The sequence below is a fragment of the Heloderma suspectum genome, chromosome 15 (genome assembly GCF_057233095.1).
Source record: "Heloderma suspectum isolate Gila_16-S chromosome 15, 16-S_ref, whole genome shotgun sequence".
Taxonomy (NCBI): Eukaryota; Metazoa; Chordata; class Lepidosauria; order Squamata; family Helodermatidae; genus Heloderma; species Heloderma suspectum.
Window position 1 is genome coordinate 13,874,152 of NC_139472.1, and position 20,227 is coordinate 13,894,378.

Here is a 20,227-nt window from a genome sequence, read left to right on the forward strand (position 1 = left end):
CTACAACTCCCATCATCCCAAACCATTGCTGCCATTGGCCAAGTTGGCTGAGAATGATGGGAGCTGTAGTTCCAAGCCATGTGGAAGGCACCTGGTTCGGGAACGCTGAGTGTGTTCTCAGTGCCACAGACTCTCTTCCCACTTCCTCCCCAATTCTGTGGAAGCTCACGCCGCTTCTGGAACAACGACATGAAATTCTGTGACCCAGATGCAAAGTAAGCCAATTTGCACAGCGTGCTCTGATGGAAACACAATTTGTTCCGAACTTTTTGTGTCGTGGATTCGGATCCTGCGAATCCTTGGGAGAGTTAGTGGGGTGCTGAAACGAGACCCCTGGAAACCTGATTCACCCATCTGTCTGGCTTCTGAGGAGTTGACAGTGCTGCTCCAAATGGTATGGACCTGTTACCTGTTGTGTATATCCCTATTTTATGTGAGTTTGCCGCTGTTTTTATTGGTTGACGGTGGCAGATTTTTTATTGATTCATTAATAGTGTTTAAGGGCTTCAAGAGTTCTGAGGGCAGCTTACGGCAAGGAATAAAAGGAAATGTTAAAATTCAGTTTTCAAATGCAATTAGTGTTTATTGCATGAAAAAGAGAGAGCGTGTATGTATTAAATTTTAATTTGATTTACTAGTGAACATACCTGGCTTTGCGGGGTTTCGTTTGATACAGTGAAGCCTTCCAGCAAAGTTGTTATTATTATTCACTTGTTTGTTTCTTTGTTTGTTTATATTTCTGTACTGCCCCATAGCCGAAGCTCTCTGGGCGTTTACAAAAGTTAAAATACAATATACAAAGTTTAAAGTTTGTATAGTTTGTGTTGTATAAAGTTATGGAGCTGTTGGACATAAACACGCATGCCTGGTCTGTCTGAGTGACATCATGGCCCCTGGCACCCCATAGTACCCTGAAGGGGGCTGCCCCACAGCAGGGGGAAAGAGGCAGCCATATAACTCCCCACTGCCTTCAAACTGGAAACTCCTTGCTTCTACAACTGTAGATCATAGAGATCCAGGTTCAAATCTCTGCTTGACTAGAAAGCTCACTGACTGGGCCAGGCATTGTCTCTGTGCTAGTTAGGGACATTTGCCACCTAGTGACGGAAAGTGGCACTGTCAGCTTCAAACACACATTAAAAGTAATGAATGTGTTTTAACAACCAAATAACCCCTAGATGCACACCCCTGGGATTCCATTAGTATGCATGCCAGGTTTCAGGGGTCTAGGTCTTAACATTGTCTTGGAGCTATGGCACTGATAAGCAGACACACATCCTCTTTAATTATAGATTTAGAAAACATAATGCCCCACCCTTCCAATGCATTTGCGTCACTTGGGGCAACTTACAACAATTAAAAACAATGTCCCAGGGTATAGTCTGAAAGCACATGGGACAGCCACCTTGCTGAAGCTAAGCAGGTCTGGGTCTGGTCAGTGCTTGGAGGGGAGACCGCCTGGGAACCCCATGTAGCCACCTTGAGTTGCATGATGGAAGGAAGGTGGGATATAAATGTAAGTAAGAAATATACGGCCATGTTGGCTTAGTGGTTAAGACGCTGAACTGCAGACTGGAAGATCGGCAGGTCAGCAGTTCGAGACCCGAGTGCTGCGTGACGGAGTGAGCTCCCGTCTTCAGTCCCAGCTTCTGCCAACCTAGCAGTTCGAAAGCAAGAAATTGCAAGTAAATACGTACCACCTCGGCGGGAAAGGTAACAGTGTTCCGTGCACCTCGGTGTTCAGTCATGCCAGCCACATGACCACAGAAGCATCTTCGGACAGCGCTGGCTCTTCGGCTTAGAAACGGGGATGAGCACCGCACCCTAGAGTCGGACACGACTGGTTGGGGACACCTTTACCTTTTTTTTTTTTTAATAAATATACAAATAAATTAATAAATTAAAAACAAAACAATCCCATAAAAGCAATCGAACAGCATAAAAACATGAGCAGGCCCAAGAGATAAAACCACTCTAGAAATAAAGGTCTGCCATACACAAAAATTATCTGTCCAGAGAGGCAAATGTTTGCTGGAACAGGAACGTTTTGACCAGTTGGTGGAAAACATTAAAGTAGTGGTAGAACCATAGAAGAGTAGGGTTGGAAGGGGCCTACAAGGCCATCGAGTCCAACCCCCCGCTCAGTGCAGGAATCCAGGTCAGAGCATCCCTGACAGATGGCTGTCCAATCTTGTCTTGAATGCCTCCAGTGTGGGAGAGCCCACCACCTCCCCGGGGAATTGGTTCCATTGTCGTATTGCTCTAACAGTCAGGAAGTTTTTCCTGATGTTCAGCCGGTAGTGGGGGGTTTAAATTGATCTCATGGGGTAAGGCATTCCGTCATCTGCTTCACTTTACTGATGGCCCATTGTGCTGAATTTTGGTATATAAATACACCTTTAATAACAATATATCATCTCTCACTGCCGTCTGTGACAAATGTGTATGTTCTCGGCAAGCATGCGTAAACTTGGTCAGAGCTGCTGGGTTTCAGCAAATAGCTTCCCTGTGAAACGCCCATTTATCTCCCCATCTTCCTTGCTTTGTTTGTGTCTCTAGCTTTTTTGAGGACTTGGAAAAACGACATCAGGAGCATGTCTTGATCCCAGACATCAGTGACATCATGGAGGCTCATGCAGCCAACCATTTTAACCCATACGTCATCTATTGTTCCAACGAGGTCTACCAGCAGAGAACCCTACAGAAGCTGTTGTGAGTGACTGCAACCCGCCCTTTGCATATTAAAAGATTCTTAATAAGGTTTAATTTTGAGCCCCCGGCTGGTATAGTTCAGTGGCTGAATCCCAAACTGGGGATTGGGAAATCACCAGTTTGAATCTCATCTCTGCCACGAATTCACTGGGGCTCTTCACATGACACAATAGCCCACTGTGGGTCACCCATGTGTGCAGGGTGCATGTGGGCGACATTTTGAATATGTAGTCCCTGCTTGGGCATTGTCGCGTCATGCGAACCCAGCGAGTGTGAGGGTTAAACAACCCTCATGTTAGCCTAAAACAGACCATGGGTTATGCGAAGGTTGTTTGACCCTCACATAACCATGCTCGCCGGGTTCACATGACACGACAACCCCCAAGTGGGTGTTGCATATGCAGCCTGGTGCCCACAGGCACCGTGGCTTGATCCACAGCATGCTGTCTGAACCTGCTCACAGGGTGGCTTAGGCCAGCTGCCCTCTCTCAGCCTCAATTCCTCCCCTGACTTATTTTCAGGGCTGTTGTGAGGATTGCAGCTAGATACTGCATATGAAGTGCTCTGAACACTTGAAATCCCTGTACAAATGTTAAGTATTAATGCTGTTGTACTCCTGTGTGTGTGTACGTACACACCATGACACAGCATTGGGACCAGAGGAAACTGCATCTGAGCATGTATAAAGTACATTTCTGTCACTACTGTCCAAACACTCACCTCTGGCATCAGGTGGATGAATGTTTTGCTAAAGGGACAAGAAGACGCTTTCCTGGCCCAACAGGAAACTTTGGACAGAGGCTGGAAGTTGGAACAAAAGTCTCAGGTTAAATGAAGTCCATCTTATATGATATTGTGGTAAAACCAGATACCCTATTGCAAATGTACGCCAGGAAGCCACTGTCTTATTGTGTACATTTATTTATACATTGTGCAAATGTTCAGAACATCATTTAGCTGTTCAGCAGACTGACTGTTGTTGGTGTATTGAGGTACCTTGCCTTTCCACCGCAAAAATAAAGCCACTCAACACGGCTTATGATGAACCAGGGGTAGGCAACCTGGCACCCTCCAGATGCAGGACTACATATCCCATGATCCCCAACCTTTGGATGGTGGGAGTTGGAGTCCAACATCATCTGGAGGGCACCGAGTCACCTATCCCAACTAGAAACCAATTGAAGCAATGCAACAACAATAATGTAATCAAATTAATGAGTCACTATCTCAAATGTTTTCTGAAAGAGCAGCGTCTTTTGAGCCAGCTTCTGAAACCCAATATCGAGGGGCCAAGCGAGCCTCTTTAGGTAGGGTGCCCCATACCCTAGGGAGGTGATGGACTCTCCCACACTGGAGGCATTCAAGATGAGGCTGGGCAGCCATGTGTCAGGGATGCTTTGACTTGGATTCCTGCACTGAGCAGGGGGTTGGACTTGATGGTCTTCTAGGCCCCTTCCAACCCCACTATTCTAGGATTCTGTGAGGCTGGGCAGCCACCTGTCAGGGATGCTCAGACTTGGATTCCTGCCTTGAGCAGGGGCTTGCCTCTTAAGGAGGCAAGAGATCCCTAAGGAGTTGCTGAGGGGGTCCAGGTCCTAAGGGGAACCTTGACAGCCTTGCTTTAAGGAAGGACTCCATGAAACAAGGCATAGAGGGGGAGGCAGGCAGTGCCAGCTGCTGGAGAGGAAGAGGAGGAGGAGAATCATAGAATCATAGAATAGAATCATAGAATAGTAGGGTTGGAAGGGGCCTACAAGGCCATCGAGTCCAACCCCCTGCTCAATGCAGGAATCCAAGTCAGAGCATCCCTGGCAGGTGGCTGACCAGCCTCTTCTTGAATGCCTCCAGTGTGGGAGAGCCCACCGCCTCCCTAGGGAATTGGTTCCATTGTCGTATTGCTGTAACAGTCGGGACATTTTTCCTGATGTTCAGCCGGAATCTGGCTTCCTGTCACTTCAGCCCATTATTCCGTGTCCTGCCCTCTGGGATGATCGAGAAGAGATCCCAGCCTTCCTCTCTGTGACAACCTTTCAGGTACTTGAAGAGCGCTATCGTATCTCCCCTCAGTCTTCTCTTCTCAAGGCTAAACATGCCCAGTTCTTTCAGTCTCTCTTCATAGGGCTTCATAGGAGGAGGAGGAGTGCAGCCGCCGCTGCTGCCAGAAGTGGAGAGAGAAGGGACAGTGGCAACATATCTGCCAGAGTTCCGACATACCTGGAGACAGCCTTGCATGTCACCACACATCTCAGATCAGGGCAGAGGCCCTGTCTTATGTCACCATGCCGCACCTCGGATGTCACTGGGACATCCTGGTATGGGGCAATCTTCAAAAGGCGATGTAAGGCAGGAGAGCGCAACCTCCGGCCTGCAGAGGTTTGGGCGCTCTCTGCAGGCTCCGCCCACTCCCCTCCCCAACTTTGCACGTTTAATCTGCCCTTCATGTCTGGTGTAGAGAAATGCATGGGTGAACCAGATCATAAAGTAGCGGGCGGGGGGCGGGTATGGTGATTATCCATACAAAAGGTATAAAGGACTTTTTCCTGTTCTGTTTCAGAGCAATTAATCCCACCTTTAAGGAGACCCTGAAACACATTGAACAGAAACCAGAATGTGGCAGCCTTCCTCTGATCTCCTTCCTCATCCTCCCCATGCAGAGAGTGACACGCCTGCCTCTCCTGATGGATGTGAGTTAAAGCACGGGGAGCAACACTTGGCAGCCAAGAGTTTCTCTATACCATGCTTTTATCCCGCAGTTTTCCCAGGGCTCCTGCTTTCGGATTCTTTGCGGGATCAAGATAAGCTCCTTTCCACGTGCTTCCCCTTGCTTTTTTCAGGAATTTCCTTTGTCTGCAAGTTCTGTATGTTTCATTAAACAGCCACCGGATGGCACTGTGATATAGTTCAATTGCGCACTTACCCGCAGCAATATCGTGCATTCCAGATTTAATCCCACATTTTCCCGTTTAAGGGAAAAGCTGTGATATTGGTCACACAGGACGGGAGACACCCTGGAGGTTGACGACATCGTGTAAAGGACCCGCAAACTTCCGTGAGTGACCAATCACGAGTGCATGATAAAAGCCTCGTGTAGAGAAGCCCTGGTTGTTTGAGAAAATCCTGCCCATCTGTTTCTCGGGGTGAATGCTGGAGCTCTTTGTCCCTGCTCTTCAGACCATATTAATGAGCCATTAGGCCCTTGTGAGTAGCTGTTTATGCTTGCCCACCCATTCATTACTCACCTTTGGCCCCGGGTTTACTGCTCCCTTGCTCATCTGCCACATTAATTCTGCTGATAAGAAAGCATTAAGGCTGTTAGATATTGCTATCCTTTATAGCTAACTGGTATATTTAGAATCCTGTCATTCTAATCTAGTAAACTCTAATTGAGGTCCACCCTACTTAATTGGCTGCTGGCAGCTACAGTTGTGCAAAGGTCAGTTTGTGAAAATATTGGGCAACTCGGTGTTAGCAAAAGTTATCTTTTAAGTTGGAAAAAAAAACCTTGCCTTAGGTCTTGCTTTGATCTACCAGCTGCAATGGCAAAACTGCTTCTGCTAGTTAATGTGGAAAGCAGCTGTCTTGCTGTTGCAGAACTCAGAGTCAGAGAGACCATGGAGTGAAGGAAAAAGAGTTTCTTTATTTAACGCGTGGGCTTAAGGCTGGAATCATTTCCAAAGAGCCAGAAGCCCCGATTTACATCAGCACATTGTTTTTATAGATATTGTGACACATAGGAAACGGCTCCTCCTCTCCCTCCCGTGTGGGGTTGCAGTCCTTAACATTTCTTCTCCTAGCACCATTGTTTATAATACAAGAAATGGGTTATAGGGTAGCCATGATAAGCAGAGAACAGAAGAGCAGAGAACAAGATATACAATTCTATGACCTTAGCCTTTGTTGACAAGATAAGAAATTCCTGTGTCTCGTCAGCTTACAAACATATATTTTAGAGAGCAAGAGCTCAGCAAGAACATAAAGCATGAGACTGCATGAGGCTACTTAGTCTGACCCCCGATATGGCTGCAAAGTGGTTGGCTTTTCTTCTGGGGCCGGCTTGGATCTTGAAATGCCAATTCTGCACACCTACATGATGCAACCTACATGATGCAACCCCTTCATGGATCGCTGCCTTGTTGTGGCGAAGGGGCTTGCGTAACTCAGTGAAGCCATAAGCTATGCCGTGCTGGGCCACCCAAGATGGACAGGTCATGGCAGAGAGTTCTGACAAAATGTGGTCCACTGGAGAAGGAAATGGCAACCCACTCCAGTATTCTTGCCAAGAAAACCCCATGGAACGTATCACAAGGCTAAAAGAGATGACGCTGGAAGATGAGCCCCTCAGGTCGGAAGGTGTCCAATATACTACTGGGGAAGAGCAGAGGGTATTTCCAAGTAGCGCCAGAAAGAGTGAAGCGGCTGGGCCAAAGCCGAAAGGACACTCAGCTGTGGATGTGTCTGGTGGTGAAAAGAAAATCCAATGCTGTAAAGAACAATATTGTTTAGGAACCTGGAATGTCAGATCAATGAATCAAGGTAAGCTAGAGGTGGTCAAACATGAGATGGCAAGATTGAACATTGACATCTTGGGAATCAGTGAACTAAAATGGACAGGCATGGGCGAATTTAATTCAGGTGACCATCATATCTACTACTGTGGGCAAGAATCCCTTAGAAGAAATGGAGTAGCACTCATAGTCAACAAAAGGGTGGGAAAAACAGTACTGGGGTACAATCTTAAAAACGATAGAATGATCTCAGTACGAATCCAAGGCAAACCATTCAACATCACAGTAATTCAAGTCTATGTCCCAACCACTGATGCCGAAGAAGCTGAGGTTGATTGGTTCTATGAAGACCTACAACACCTTCTAGAACTAACACCAAAAAAAGATGTCCTCTTCATCATAGGGGATTGGAATGCTAAAGTAGGAAGTCAAGAAATAACCGGGATAACAGGCAGGCATGGCCTTGGTGTACAAAATGAAGCAGGACAAAAGCTAATAGAGTTTTGCCAAGAGAACATGCTGATCATAGCAAACACTCTTTTCCAACAGCACAAGAGGCAACTCTACACATGGACATCACCACATGGTCAATATCGAAATCAGATTGATTATGTCCTTTGCAGCCAAAGATGGAGAAGCTCTATACAGTTAGTAAAAACAAGACCTGGAGCTGACTGTGGCTCAGATCATCAGCTTCTTGTTGCAAAATTTCAGCTTAAATTGAAGAACGTAGGGAAAACCACTAAACCATTCAGGTATGACCTCAATCATATCCCTGATGAATATACAGTGGAGGTGAGGAATAGATTTCAGGGATTAGACCTGATAGACAGAGTGCCTGAGGAACTATGGACGGAGGTCCGGAGGCAGCAACGAAATCCATCCCAAACAAAAAGAAATGCAAGAAAGCCAAGTGGCTGTCTGATGAGGCTTTACAAGTAGCTGAGGAAAGACGGGAAGTGAAAAGCAAGGGAGAAAGGGCAAGATATATCCAACTGAATGCAGAGTTCCAGAGAATAGCAAGGAGAGACAAGAAGGCCTTCTTAAATGAACAATGCAAAGAAATCAAGGAAAACAACAGAATGGGAAAGACTAGAGATCTCTTCAAGAAAATTGGAGATCTCATGGGAACGTTTTGTGCAAAGACGGGCATGATAAAGGACAAAGAAGGCAGGGACCTAACAGAGGCAGATGAGATTAAGAAGAGGTGGCAAGAATACACAGAAGAACTATACAGAAAAGATCTTAATGTCCCTGATAGCCATGATAGTGCTGTCACTGAATTTGAGCCGGACATCCTAGAGAGTGAAGTCAAGTGGGCCTTAGGAAGCATTAGTAACAACAAAGCTAGCGGAGATGACAGTATTCCAGCTGAGCTATTTAAAATCCTAAAAGATGATGCTGTTAAAGTGCTGCATTCAATATGCCAACAAATTTGGAACACTCAACAATGGCCGCAAGACTGGAAAAGGTCAGTTTACATTCCAATTCCAAAGAAGGGCAACGCCAAAGAGTGTTCAAACTACCGCACAATTGCGCTCATTTCACATGCCAGCAAGGTGATGCTCAAAATCCTACAAGCTAGGCTTCAGCAGTATGCGAACCGAGAACTACCGGAAGTACAAGCTGGGTTTCGAAGAGGCAGAGGAACTAGAGATCAAATTGCCAACATTCGCTGGATCATGGAGAAAGCAAGAGAATTCCAGAAAAACGTCTATTTCTGCTTCATTTACTATAAAAGCCTTTGATTGTGTGGATCACAACAAACTGTGGCAAATTCTTAAAGTGATGGGAGTACCAGACCACCTTACCTGTCTCCTGAGAAACCTGTACCAGGGTCAAGAAGCAACAGTAAGAACCAGACATGGATCAACCGAGTGGTTCAAAATTGGGAAAGGAGTACGACAAGGCTGCATATTGTCACCCTGCTTATTTAACTTATATGCAGAGTACATCATGAGAAACGCTGGGTTGGATGAATCACAGGTCGGAATTAAGATTGCTGGGAGAATTACCTCCAATATGCAGACGATACCACCCTAATGGCAGAAAGCGAAGAGGATCTCAAGAGCCTCTTGTTGAGGGTGAAAGTGGAGAGTGCAAAAGCTGGTTTGAAACTCAACATTCAAAAAACTAAGATCATGGCATCTGGCCCCATCACTTCCTGGCATATAGAAGGGGAAGAAATGGAAGCAGTGACAGATTTTACTTTCTTGGGCTCCAAGATCACCGCAGATGGTGACTGTAGCCATGCAATTAAAAGACGCTTGCTCCTTGGGAGGAAAGCTATGGCAAACCTAGACAGCATAGTAAGAAGCAGAGACATCACCTTGCCGACAAAGGTCCGTCTAATTAAAGCTATGGTTTTCCCAGTAGTAATGTATGGCTGTGAGAGCTGGACTATAAGGAAGGCTGAGCGCCGAAGAATTGATGCTTTCGAACTGTGGTGCTGGAGAAGACTCTTATGAGTCCCCTGGACTGCAAGGAGGTCAAATCAGTCAATCCTAAAGGAAATCAAGCCTGACTGCTCATTGGAAGGACAGATAGTGAAGCTGAAGCTCAAATATTTTGGCCACCTAATGCGAAGAGAAAACTCTCTGGAAAAGACCCTGATGCTGGGAAAGACTGAAGGCAAAAGGAGAAGGGGACGGCAGAGGATGAGATGGCTAGTTAGCATCACCGATGCAATGAATATGAACTTGAGCACACTCCGGGAGAGAGCACAGGACAGGAAGGCCTGGCGTGCTATGGTCCATGGTGTCATGAAGAGTCGGACACGACTGAACGACTGAACAACAACAACATGATGCAACTTTATTTGAATTGCCCGGTTCATAATTGTGCAGTGTTTCCCACTTGCATCCTCTATTCTGATGTTGCTAGGCATGAAGGGGCAAGGGGCATAAAACCACGGGGTGGGAAGGGACTCAGGCCAATGTCCTGCTCGATACAGGATCTACAATGCAGGGTGCAATGGCAGTATCCCTGAGAGATGGCAGCCCCACTTCACCAGAGAAGGGAGGCCCACCACCTCCTGGGGGAGCCGGTTCCATTTTTGAACCGCTTGCGCATACCCAGCTGTTTCAACTGTTCCTTATAGGATTTGGTTTCCAGATCCCGCAACATCCTGGTCGCTTTCCTCTGGAAATGCTCCAGTTTGTCAGTCTACTTGTTAAAATGCAGCTCCTATGTGGTGCCCAGAACTGGACACAGTACTCCAGATGCAGCCTGACCTTAAAGAGGCTGCCGACCTGTATGCTACGCTCTAAGGCCCTCCTCCGGGAGCCTCCTCCAAGGGAGGCTCAGAGGTCAACAGCAAGGGAGAGGGCCTTCTTGGGGGTGGCCCCCCATTTGTGGAGTCATCTCCCTGACAAGGCCCACCTGGCACCAAGATTGTCATCTTTTTGGTGCCAGGTTAAAACTGCCCTCTTCTCTCATGCATTTGGCAGCATATAAGGAGTCTCTTTTATTCTCTCTGGCTGATTGTTTTAAATCGCTTTAAATATATGTTGTTGTGTATGCGATTTATTCTATGTCATTACATGCATGGCTTTATATTTTATAGAATCTATTTTAATGTGTGTGTTTTTAATTTTTGTGAACCACCCAGAGAGCTTTGGCTATGGGGCGGTATAGAAATATAATGAATGAATGAATGAATGAATGAATGAATGAATGAATGAATAGTAGAGAGTTGTTTACAAATCATAAAAGAATAGGGAGGGAGCAATCCTACGGGGATAGTCAGCCGCCTCTGAACTCGGAGGTGACTGACTATGAAATGCAGGATGGGCAGAATGCAGAGGGGATCTCCTCTGCGCTCTGGCCGCCCCACATTCCGATTTCGGCTATCTAGCTGGAGCAGGTAGGGGGAGGCCAGATGGTGCAGAGTGTAGAGCCAGGGATGAACCGCACTGCCTACAGGGTGGTGGGGGCGAGGGTGAGGAGGCGGTTTGGGAGGAACTGACCTCGGAGCGCAGGCTTCGAAGTTGGTTCCTGAAAACCGGAAAATCAGCTGCTGACTAGCGGCCATAGGATGGCGCTCTAAGAAACTTAGGAAGGTGGATACTGCCTCCGCATATAGTTTTTCACCTACAGTTTTGCACTTCCTATTCAAGATCACGGTGCACAATCCAGCCCTGTTTGATAGGTTTTTGTCAGCCTGTCGTTCTAAAAAGTGATGTGACCGTTCGTCCCATTTCAGACCGTCTGCCAAAAAACCCGGATGCACACCCCAGCGTATGAAGCTGCCACCCAAGCTCTGAAGGCCATAAGTAAGGTGAGAGGCTTGCTCCCGTGAAGCCCAGAAATGACGGATGTTTGCAGCCGAGGCTTTCATTGACTGATTTGGTTTAGTTGATCAGTCCAGTTCACTGGGGGAGGGACACTCTAATTTCCCCCCAGTGTGCGAGTGCCATGGGGGAAGAAAAAGACTGAACCGCACCTTACAGTAGCTGATGGTTGGTTGTGACAGAATCACCTGCTTGTTAATGTTAATCTGTTCTATGGTATTAATATTATTGTATTTCGTTTTGCAGGAAGTGAAGGTACAGGTAGGAAAGGGTTCAGCGTAGGCAGGATGGGGCTTGTTTTAGTTCTACCTGAGGGGAGGGAGGGAGGACAGGAGGATTTTTGTTCAGTTTTAGTCCCTTGTTTGGGGAGAGGGATGGAGTTTGGAGCTGGGTTAAGGAGGGAGGATTTAGAGGTGTAGTGAAGTAGCCTTAGGCTAATTAATAACATTTTGTAAATAATAAACTTTTATTATATTTTCCTAAGTTAAATCCATGTGCCAGCTGGGTCTTCATTTACGCTGCATTGCACAAGAACATGTAGTAGCCACAGCACCTGCTTCCCAAAGTCACAGGGATCAATCCGACACACTTATTTATTTTATTTATTTATTTCATTTCTATACCGCCCAATAACCGAAGCTGTCTGGGCGGTTCACAAAAATTAAATCCAAACAACACACAGTAAAACAATTTAAAATATACAGAACATTAAAACCACAATATAACAATACAACCACAATAAAACCTAGCAGCAGTGCAAGAGTTTAAAATACAGATTTAAAACAGCAAAGATAAAAATTTAGAAAGCTAAAATGCTAAAATGCCTGGGAAAATAAAAAGGTCTTCACCTGGCACCGAAAGGAATACAATGTAGGCGCCAGGTGAACCTCACTAGGGAGCTCATTCCAGAGCCGGGGTGCCACAGCAGAAAAAGCCCTCCTCCTAGTAGCCACCCGCCTCACTTCCTTTGGCAGGGGCTCACGGAGAAGGGCAGCTGACGATGATCTTAAGGTCCGGGCAGGCACATATGGGAGGAGGCGATCCTTCAGGTAACCTGGCCCCAAGCCATTAAGGGCTTTGAATGTTAACACCAGCACTTTGAATCGGGCCCGGAAATGGACTGGCAGCCAGTGCAGCTGGAAAAGTACTGGCGTAATATGAGCTCGCAGGCCAGTCCCTGTTAACAATCTTGCTGCCCTATTTTGGACCAGCTGAAGTTTCCAGACTGTTTTCAAAGGCAGCCCCACGTATAACACATTGCAGTAATCCAGACGAGAAGTTATCAGAGCATGAATCACTGTAGCTAGGTTATCTCTGTCCAGATAAGGGCGTAGTTGGTATACCAGCCTAAGCTGATAAAAAGTGCTCCGTGCCACTGAGTTCACCTGTGCCTCAAGTGACAGTTCTGGATCCAAGAGCACCCCCAAACTACGAACCTGATCCTTTAGGGGGAGTGCAACCCCCTCCAGAACAGGTTGAATATGACCTCGCCGGGCAGACGAACCACCCACTAACAGTACCTCCGTCTTGTCTGGATTGAGTTTCAGTTTATTGGCCCTCATCCAGTCCATTACCGTGCCCAGGCACTGATTCAGAACAGCCACTGCCTCACCTGGTTTTGATGAGAAAGAGAGGTAGAGCTGGGTGTCATCCTCATATTGATGGCACCTCAGCCCACACCTCCGGATAACCTCCCCCAGCGGTTTCATGTAGATGTTAAACAGCATGGGGGATAAAATAGAGCCCTGTGGAACCCCATGGCACAATTGCCATGGCACAGAGCAGTAATCCCCCAGCAATACCTTCTGGAATCGGCCATCCAAGTAGGAGCGGAACCACTGTAGTGCAGTGCCTCCTACTCCCAACCCAGACAACCTATCCAGAAGGATACCATGGTTGATGGTATCGAAAGCTGCTGAGAGGTCCAGGAGAATCAACAGGGTCGCACTCCCCCTGTCCCTCTCCCAGCAGAGGTCATCCCACAGGGCGACCAAGGCAGTTTCCGTTCCAAAACCAGGCCTGAAGCCCGATTGAAATGGATCTAGATAATCCGTTTCATTCAAGAGTGCCTGGAGCTGTCCTACAACCACCCGCTCAAGCACCTTGCCCAGGAAGGGGATGTTGGCCACTGGCCTATAATTGTTAACATCCTCTGGGTCCAGGTTAGGCTTTTTCAGGAGTGGTCTAATTTTGCCTCTTTTAAAGCAGCAGGCACCACTCCCTCTCTCAAGGAGGAATTTACAACCTCCTGGACCCAGCCGGACAACCCCTCCTTGTTTGATTTAATAAGCCATGAAGGGCAAGGGTCAAGCACACAAGTGGTCGATCGGACTTGGCCAAGCACCTTGTCCGCATCCTCAGGCCTCAGTAACTGAAACTCATCCAATAAAACTGGACCAGACGGTGCTCTGAACGCCTCTACCAATGGAACTGCATTAATGGTGGTGTCCAATTCATGACGAATCTGAGTGACTTTATCCTCAAAGTGCCATGCAAACTCGTCACAGCGTGCTACCGAGGGTTCCACCATCTCTCTCCCTGGCCCAGAATGTAACAGGCCGCGAACCACTCGGAAAAGCTCCGCTGGACGACACTGAGAAGATGCAATGCTGGTGGAAAAGAACTGCCTCTTTGCCACCCTCACCGCCACAGAGTAGGCTCGATAGTGGGCTCTTACCTGTGTTCGGTCAGACTCAGCACGAGTTTTCCTCCACCTGCGTTCTAGCCGTCTCCCCTCTTGCTTCATTGCCCTCATCTCAGGTGTATACCAAGGAGCTGGCCGGGCTCTGCTCAGAGGGAGAGGGCGCTTGGGCGCGATCGCGTCAACCGCCCGAGTCATCTCTGCATTCCACAGAGCGACCTGGGCGTCGACAGGAGCACCAGCCATACCAGCAGGAAAATCCCCCAGAGCCCTCTGGAATCCATCGGAATCCATTAATCTCCGGGGGCGGACCATTTTAATAGGTCCCCCACCCTTGCAGAGGGGAAAGGCCGCCAGGAGTCTAAACCTCAGCAGGAAGTGATCTGACCATGCCAAAGGGACAGATGTTAATTCCTCCACTTTCAGATCACCATCCTCCTGCCCAGTCGAGAAAACCAGATCAAGCGTGTGTCCTTTTGTATGCGTTGGGCCGATGACATGTTGGGACAGCCCCATGGTTGTCATGGCGGCCATGAAGTCCTGAGCCGCCCCAGATACAGCGGCCTCGGCATGGAAGTTGAGATCCCCCAGGACCATCATCCTAGGGGTCCTCAACACCAAGTCCGAGACCACCTCCGTCAGCTCAGGCAGGGAGTCTGATGGGCAGTGGGGTGGGCGGTACACCAACAGAATCCCCAATCTGTCCCGGGTACCCAACACAAGGTACAAACACTCAAGATCTGCGCTCGAATGAGCAGGAAGCCTAGAGAAGGAGATTGAATTCCTATAGACCACGGCAACCCCCCCTCCCCGACCCTCAAGTCGGTGTTGGTGCTGCACCGAGTACCCAGGAGGGCACAGCTGGGAGAGAGTGACCCCTCCCAGTTCCCCCACCCAGGTCTCAGTAAGACATGCCAGGTCAGCCCCCTCATCCACAATCAAATCATGGATGAGGGAGGTTTTATTTTGGGCCGACCTGGCATTCAGCCACTTGATGTTAATGGTAGCTAGGTAAAAGGTTGGCTACGTGAGTGCGTACAGCTGACCTGGCAGTGACATCCCACTCCTAAGGCTTCTTATCCTAAGCATGAAGGGATAATAAGGGAAAGCCTGAGTAAAGGAGGGACGGACGTCACAGTGGTCTTCTTTGAGTGGCTCTGTGCAGTCCCACACATTTGGAACTGTGCATGTACAGGCTGACCTGAGCGTGGCCAGTATCCATCTCCGGGGCTGCAGGTAAGCTGCAAAAAGGAACAAAAATATTATTACAAGTGCTGCTTGACCATTTTCTGTGAGGCAGCTGGCATGTGAGATTAGCTCAGGATGGTCGGTTTCTTTTTTCATTGATGGGAGCAAAATGACAAGAGGTGGTCTCTTGATAGCTGGGGATTCCTTTGTGCATTTGGAATGAGGTATCCTTCAGGGATGTGGAGGAAGTCACATCCCTCTGGGAGAGAGAGGTATCCCTCAGGGACGTGGAGGAAGTCACATCCCTCTGGATGAGGGAAGGAGGCAGAGAGTTGGGAGAAAGGGGGGCACCTAACGAGTTTTTCACATGAGTGAGAGGCGAAGAGTTTCTCTCCAGAACAGGAGGCAGCTGGGGATCCTTTTGTGCGTTTGGAATGAGGCATCCCTCAGGGACGTGGAAAAAGTGACATCCCTCTGGATGAGAAAAGGAGGCAGAGAGATGGGAGAAAAGGGGGCACCTAACAAGTTTTTCATGTGAGTGAGAGGCAAAGAGTTTCTCTCCAGAACAGGAGGCAGACTTGGCTGTGAGGGTGGGTCCCACAAGTTGCTTTCTGGAGATCCACATCAGTGTTTAGAAGCCTGCTTGCTTCTAATTGGACCTCCTTATGTATTCAGAAGTAACGCAGATAATTCAAAGACACGATAAGTATCCTGTGCGCTCAGCGTATACGCTGTCTCTCTTGCTTTCTAGCTTGTGAAGAGATGCAACGAGGGTGCCCACACCATGGAGAGGACAGAGCAGATGTACACATTGCAGCAGCAGCTGGAGTTTGGAAAGATCAAGGTGAGATTCTGCTGGGCTCTAAATCTTTCCAGCCAGGCTCTGCTCTTTATTTATTACATTTATATCCCTCCTTTTTCCTCCTTAAGGAACCCAAGGCAGCATATATAATCCTCCTCCTCCTCTCCATTTTATCCTCACAACAACAATCCTGTGAGGTAGGTTGGGCTGAGAGTCTGTGCCTGGCCCAAAGTCACCCAGTGATCTCCCATGGCTGAGTAGGGACTAGAACCCGACTCTCCCAATTCCCAGTCCAACACTCTCGCCACTACACCACACTGGCTCTTTTTAGGCTTGGTGGAAGTAATGAAGGATCACATTTGTATTCTGCCTCTCCTCCTGGGGAGTCCAGGGCAGTATACATGAATACCCTCTTTACCATTAGCCTGATATACCCTGCAGGATTCATGGGAGAAACAGCAGATTTCATCTGAAGCCTCCACAACCCACATCCAACATACTGTCTCCTACATCATGCTGGCTTTCTGAGAGCCTGGCTAATTCTCCCTGCTCCCAACACCTCACAGCCCCTAGGGGAAATGAGCTGCTAAAAGAGAGAGAAGGTAAACGGGGGGGGGGAGCAGTGTTGGATACTTGCCAAGGCACATGCCCCAACAAATGGCCCCCAACCCTGCTGCTCCTGCTAGTCTTTGGTGCGGTTGCCTGTTCAGCTGCCTTCTCCAGGTGAGTGTCAGCAACAAAAAGAAGGTACCTTAAGGAACCCAAGGCCTTGGCCTTACCCTCTGGTGGTGGTCTGGTGCCACCCTAGAGGGAGAGGGAAGGCAAATGGGCAGCAGTAAAGGTGGAACTACTCAGGGAGAAGACCGCCCCCCAAAGTCCTAGAGCTGACACTGGTAGAGATAAAGATGGCCATTCCATCCTGCTTTCTCTTCATCTGTGGGAAGTTTCTGAATTCTCAACAGTTAGAACCTGTTGGCCATATGGCTGTGTTGTTGCTGCTGCTGTTGTTGTTGTTGTTAGTACAAGCAGTTGGTTCCCTGTGAACACAGTTCATCGAGAAAAATCAAATCTAACAAAAGGTTTAACTCAACTGACTGTGTTTATTGAAACATTCAAAGTATTACATCTTTTATCTTTACAAAACTTCCTTAAATACAATGTTCTTCGTAAACTAAACTTTGACTGGGTTACTTTTAACTGTAGGTGTCTCTTAATCCCTTCACGATTTGTTTACAGGCTGTATGATACTGGCATATCATTGTACTTTGGCCTGCACCTGTGTTTATAAAGGTGTACAGAGGCTCTTGAATGTTATTTTGTTAAATTTAATAGCTAGAGACTTGCTTTCTGATCAATAACTAAAATTTGAGTGGGTTACTTTTAACTGTAGGCGTCCCTTAATCCCTTGACAACTTGTTTACAGGCTGTATGATATGGCATATTATTGTACTTTGGCCGGCCCCTGTGTTTATAAAGGTGTACAGAGACTTTTTGTGTTCATATTACATTTTGCTCCAATTTGCAATTTGTTATGTTTGTTTAATTATACTTGACATTTTTATATTAAAAATAAAACTTTATAGTACATTGTCATAGAAGATAGCCTAATTCTTTTTTTAAAGCTTTATGGACATAAATAAATTCCTGACTTTTAATTATAGTGAAAACTGTTGTTATTCATGGAATCTGTGTGTCAAGAGCTTTCCAATGAAGTGTGTTTCATGAGAATCGGTCCATGGGAAGGCAGTCAAAAAGGGATGACCAACTAACTCCTGACTTTGAATTATACATATAAGACTATCATCATCATCATTCACATATCGGTGCCCCACCCCATCCCCTTTCACGAATTCACCTATGAAGTTCTCCCAAAGTCTTTATGTTGTTAGTCCTTGTCATGGTTGGCTGGGCTTTCTGGCTGCAAAAGAAAGGGGACTTTTGAGGGGAGGCTGCAGCTCAAGTTGGGAGATAACTAGGTTCAGCATTGCTCTACGATTGCCAGTTCATGTCCAGTTCTGAGATGTTGGTTGGTAGCATCCCATTGGTTGAATCTCGTAACTTGTCCAATGTTGCTGTGGGTCTCTCGTAGAACTTCCCACTGATTTCCGCTTCTCGGTGGCTGCTGAAAAGAGGGGAACTCTCCCTCCCCCTGACAGAAGAGGGTGGGATTTTTCGGAAGAGCTCTGGACGCGGGAGCTGCTATCTCTTTGTGTTCAACGATGTCCTGATCATCACCAAGAAAAAGAGGTGAGAGAAGGGGTTCTTGGTGGAACTGTTTGGGGGTGTTTTTTCTCCATGTGGTTTGTGAAGAATTTTCCTTCATAAAAATCATGGACCCACGTAGTGCTTGGCAGTGGTCATCTTTTGCTTCTTCTTTTAGAAACAAGTATTTTATTTATTTATGTATTTATTGGGGTGTGTTTTCTCCATGTGGTTTGTGAAGAATTTTACTTTGTAAAGATCACAGACCTAGCATAGTGCTTGGCAATGCTCTTCTTCTTCTTAGAATCATAGAATACTAGGGTTGGAAGGGGCCTACAAGGCCATCTAGTCCAGCCCCCCTCCTCCTCCTTCTATTATTATTATTATTATTATTATTATTATTATTATTATTATATTTCTATACCACCCATAGCCAAAGCTCTCTGGGCAGTTTACAGAAGTTAAAACGTTAAAATACAATATACAAAATGTAAAATCCATTTACATAAAAGCACACAGACAATATACACAAACAACATATAATTAAAACAACTTTGAACTGACAGTTATAACTAAAGACACATCTGGACTGATTAAAACTCATCAGGTGCTGCCAAATGCCTGGGAAAAGAGATAGGTCTTAACTTGGCGCTGAAAAGATGACAAGGTCACCGCCAGGCGGACCTCATCGGGGAACTCGGTCCACAGATGGGGGACCACTACCAATAAGGCCCTCCCCCTTGTTGCCCCCTTCTGAGCTTCCCTCAGAGGAGGCACCTGGAGGACCAACTAACTTTCCTTTTTGGAAACAAGTATTTTATTTTAGAAGTACAAGGTAACAACGATATAACAACAAAAACATCAACAAGCACAGGCTGTTTTACATTATTCATCACAGGTTCTAGACATATTTTTAGATCACATTCCCTGAAATATACTAGTTGTATACATTTTAAGCTCTACTACAGCCACAAAATGATCATTTTTCAATTATTAGCCTTGCTAGTTGTTACAGCCTTCCAAAAATAGGACTGCACACTTGGTCTGTAGATGCAGCATTAATGTATGTAATGAAAGGCAACCATGTTTCTAAGAACATGCTTGATTATCCCTCTGATCCATCGGTTATGTTGTGTTAGCTTTTCAGCAAGAGCCAGATTTTCAGAAACCATCCATTCACAGTGTATCTTATTTTGGTTTTCCAGTATCATGCGAGTAATTGTCGCCGCTAGTAATAGTAAAACTAGGTCTTTATGCAACAGCTACTTTTGTGTGTCATTAAAAATAGGGAGAAGGGCTAATAATGGGGTGCCGTGAACTGTTTGTCTTGTTATTTGAGAACTGTAATTGAAAATAGCTGTCCAAAGTACTTGTGTAAGTTCACAAGCCCATCATATGTGGGATAAAGCAGCTTTGAACCTCTCTGGCAACTTCGGGAGAGATTTGTGCTAAAATGATTTAGTTTCACAGGTGTCAGATGCCATTTAGGTATTCATTTTACATGCGTTTCTCTAACTGCTGATGAAATAGTGGGTTCTTTTCCCAGATTGTATTCCATTGTGTATCTGTAATCCATTCCCCAATATCATTCTCCCAAACTATTTTCAATCCTCCTGTGATGTGTTATCAACCAGCTATAGATACGAGAAACAAAACCTTTAGACCTGCCTTGTGAGCTAGCGCATATTTTCGGAGATACTGAGGGATTGGGTTGCTTCATATTAGTTGTAACTTGAAGTAGTTGAAGTTAGTGATTACTAACGTCATATTAGTTGTGAAGCAAAGCTTTGTAACTGGGTGATTTTAAACCAGTTCCTTTCTGTATCTTGTAATTTCTCTTACACTTTTTCTGTTGAAATAGGTTTTCCTCCCTGTATGATGTCTG

General features: G+C 46.5%; 1 protein-coding gene across 2 annotated transcripts in view; it reads left to right on the plus strand.

The window, feature by feature from the left end:
- Nucleotides 1–20,227, plus strand: part of ARHGEF16 (Rho guanine nucleotide exchange factor 16) — a 54,029-nt gene that overhangs the window by 23,022 nt on the left and 10,780 nt on the right. For both annotated transcript variants that reach the window (XM_084822383.1, XM_084822382.1), the window contains 5 exons: nt 2,560–2,712; nt 5,267–5,396; nt 11,422–11,496; nt 16,090–16,182; nt 18,230–18,387. In XM_084822383.1, the coding sequence (XP_084678509.1) occupies nt 2,560–2,712; nt 5,267–5,396; nt 11,422–11,496; nt 16,090–16,182; nt 18,230–18,387 (609 nt within the window). The remainder of the gene's footprint in view (nt 1–2,559; nt 2,713–5,266; nt 5,397–11,421; nt 11,497–16,089; nt 16,183–18,229; nt 18,388–20,227) is intronic.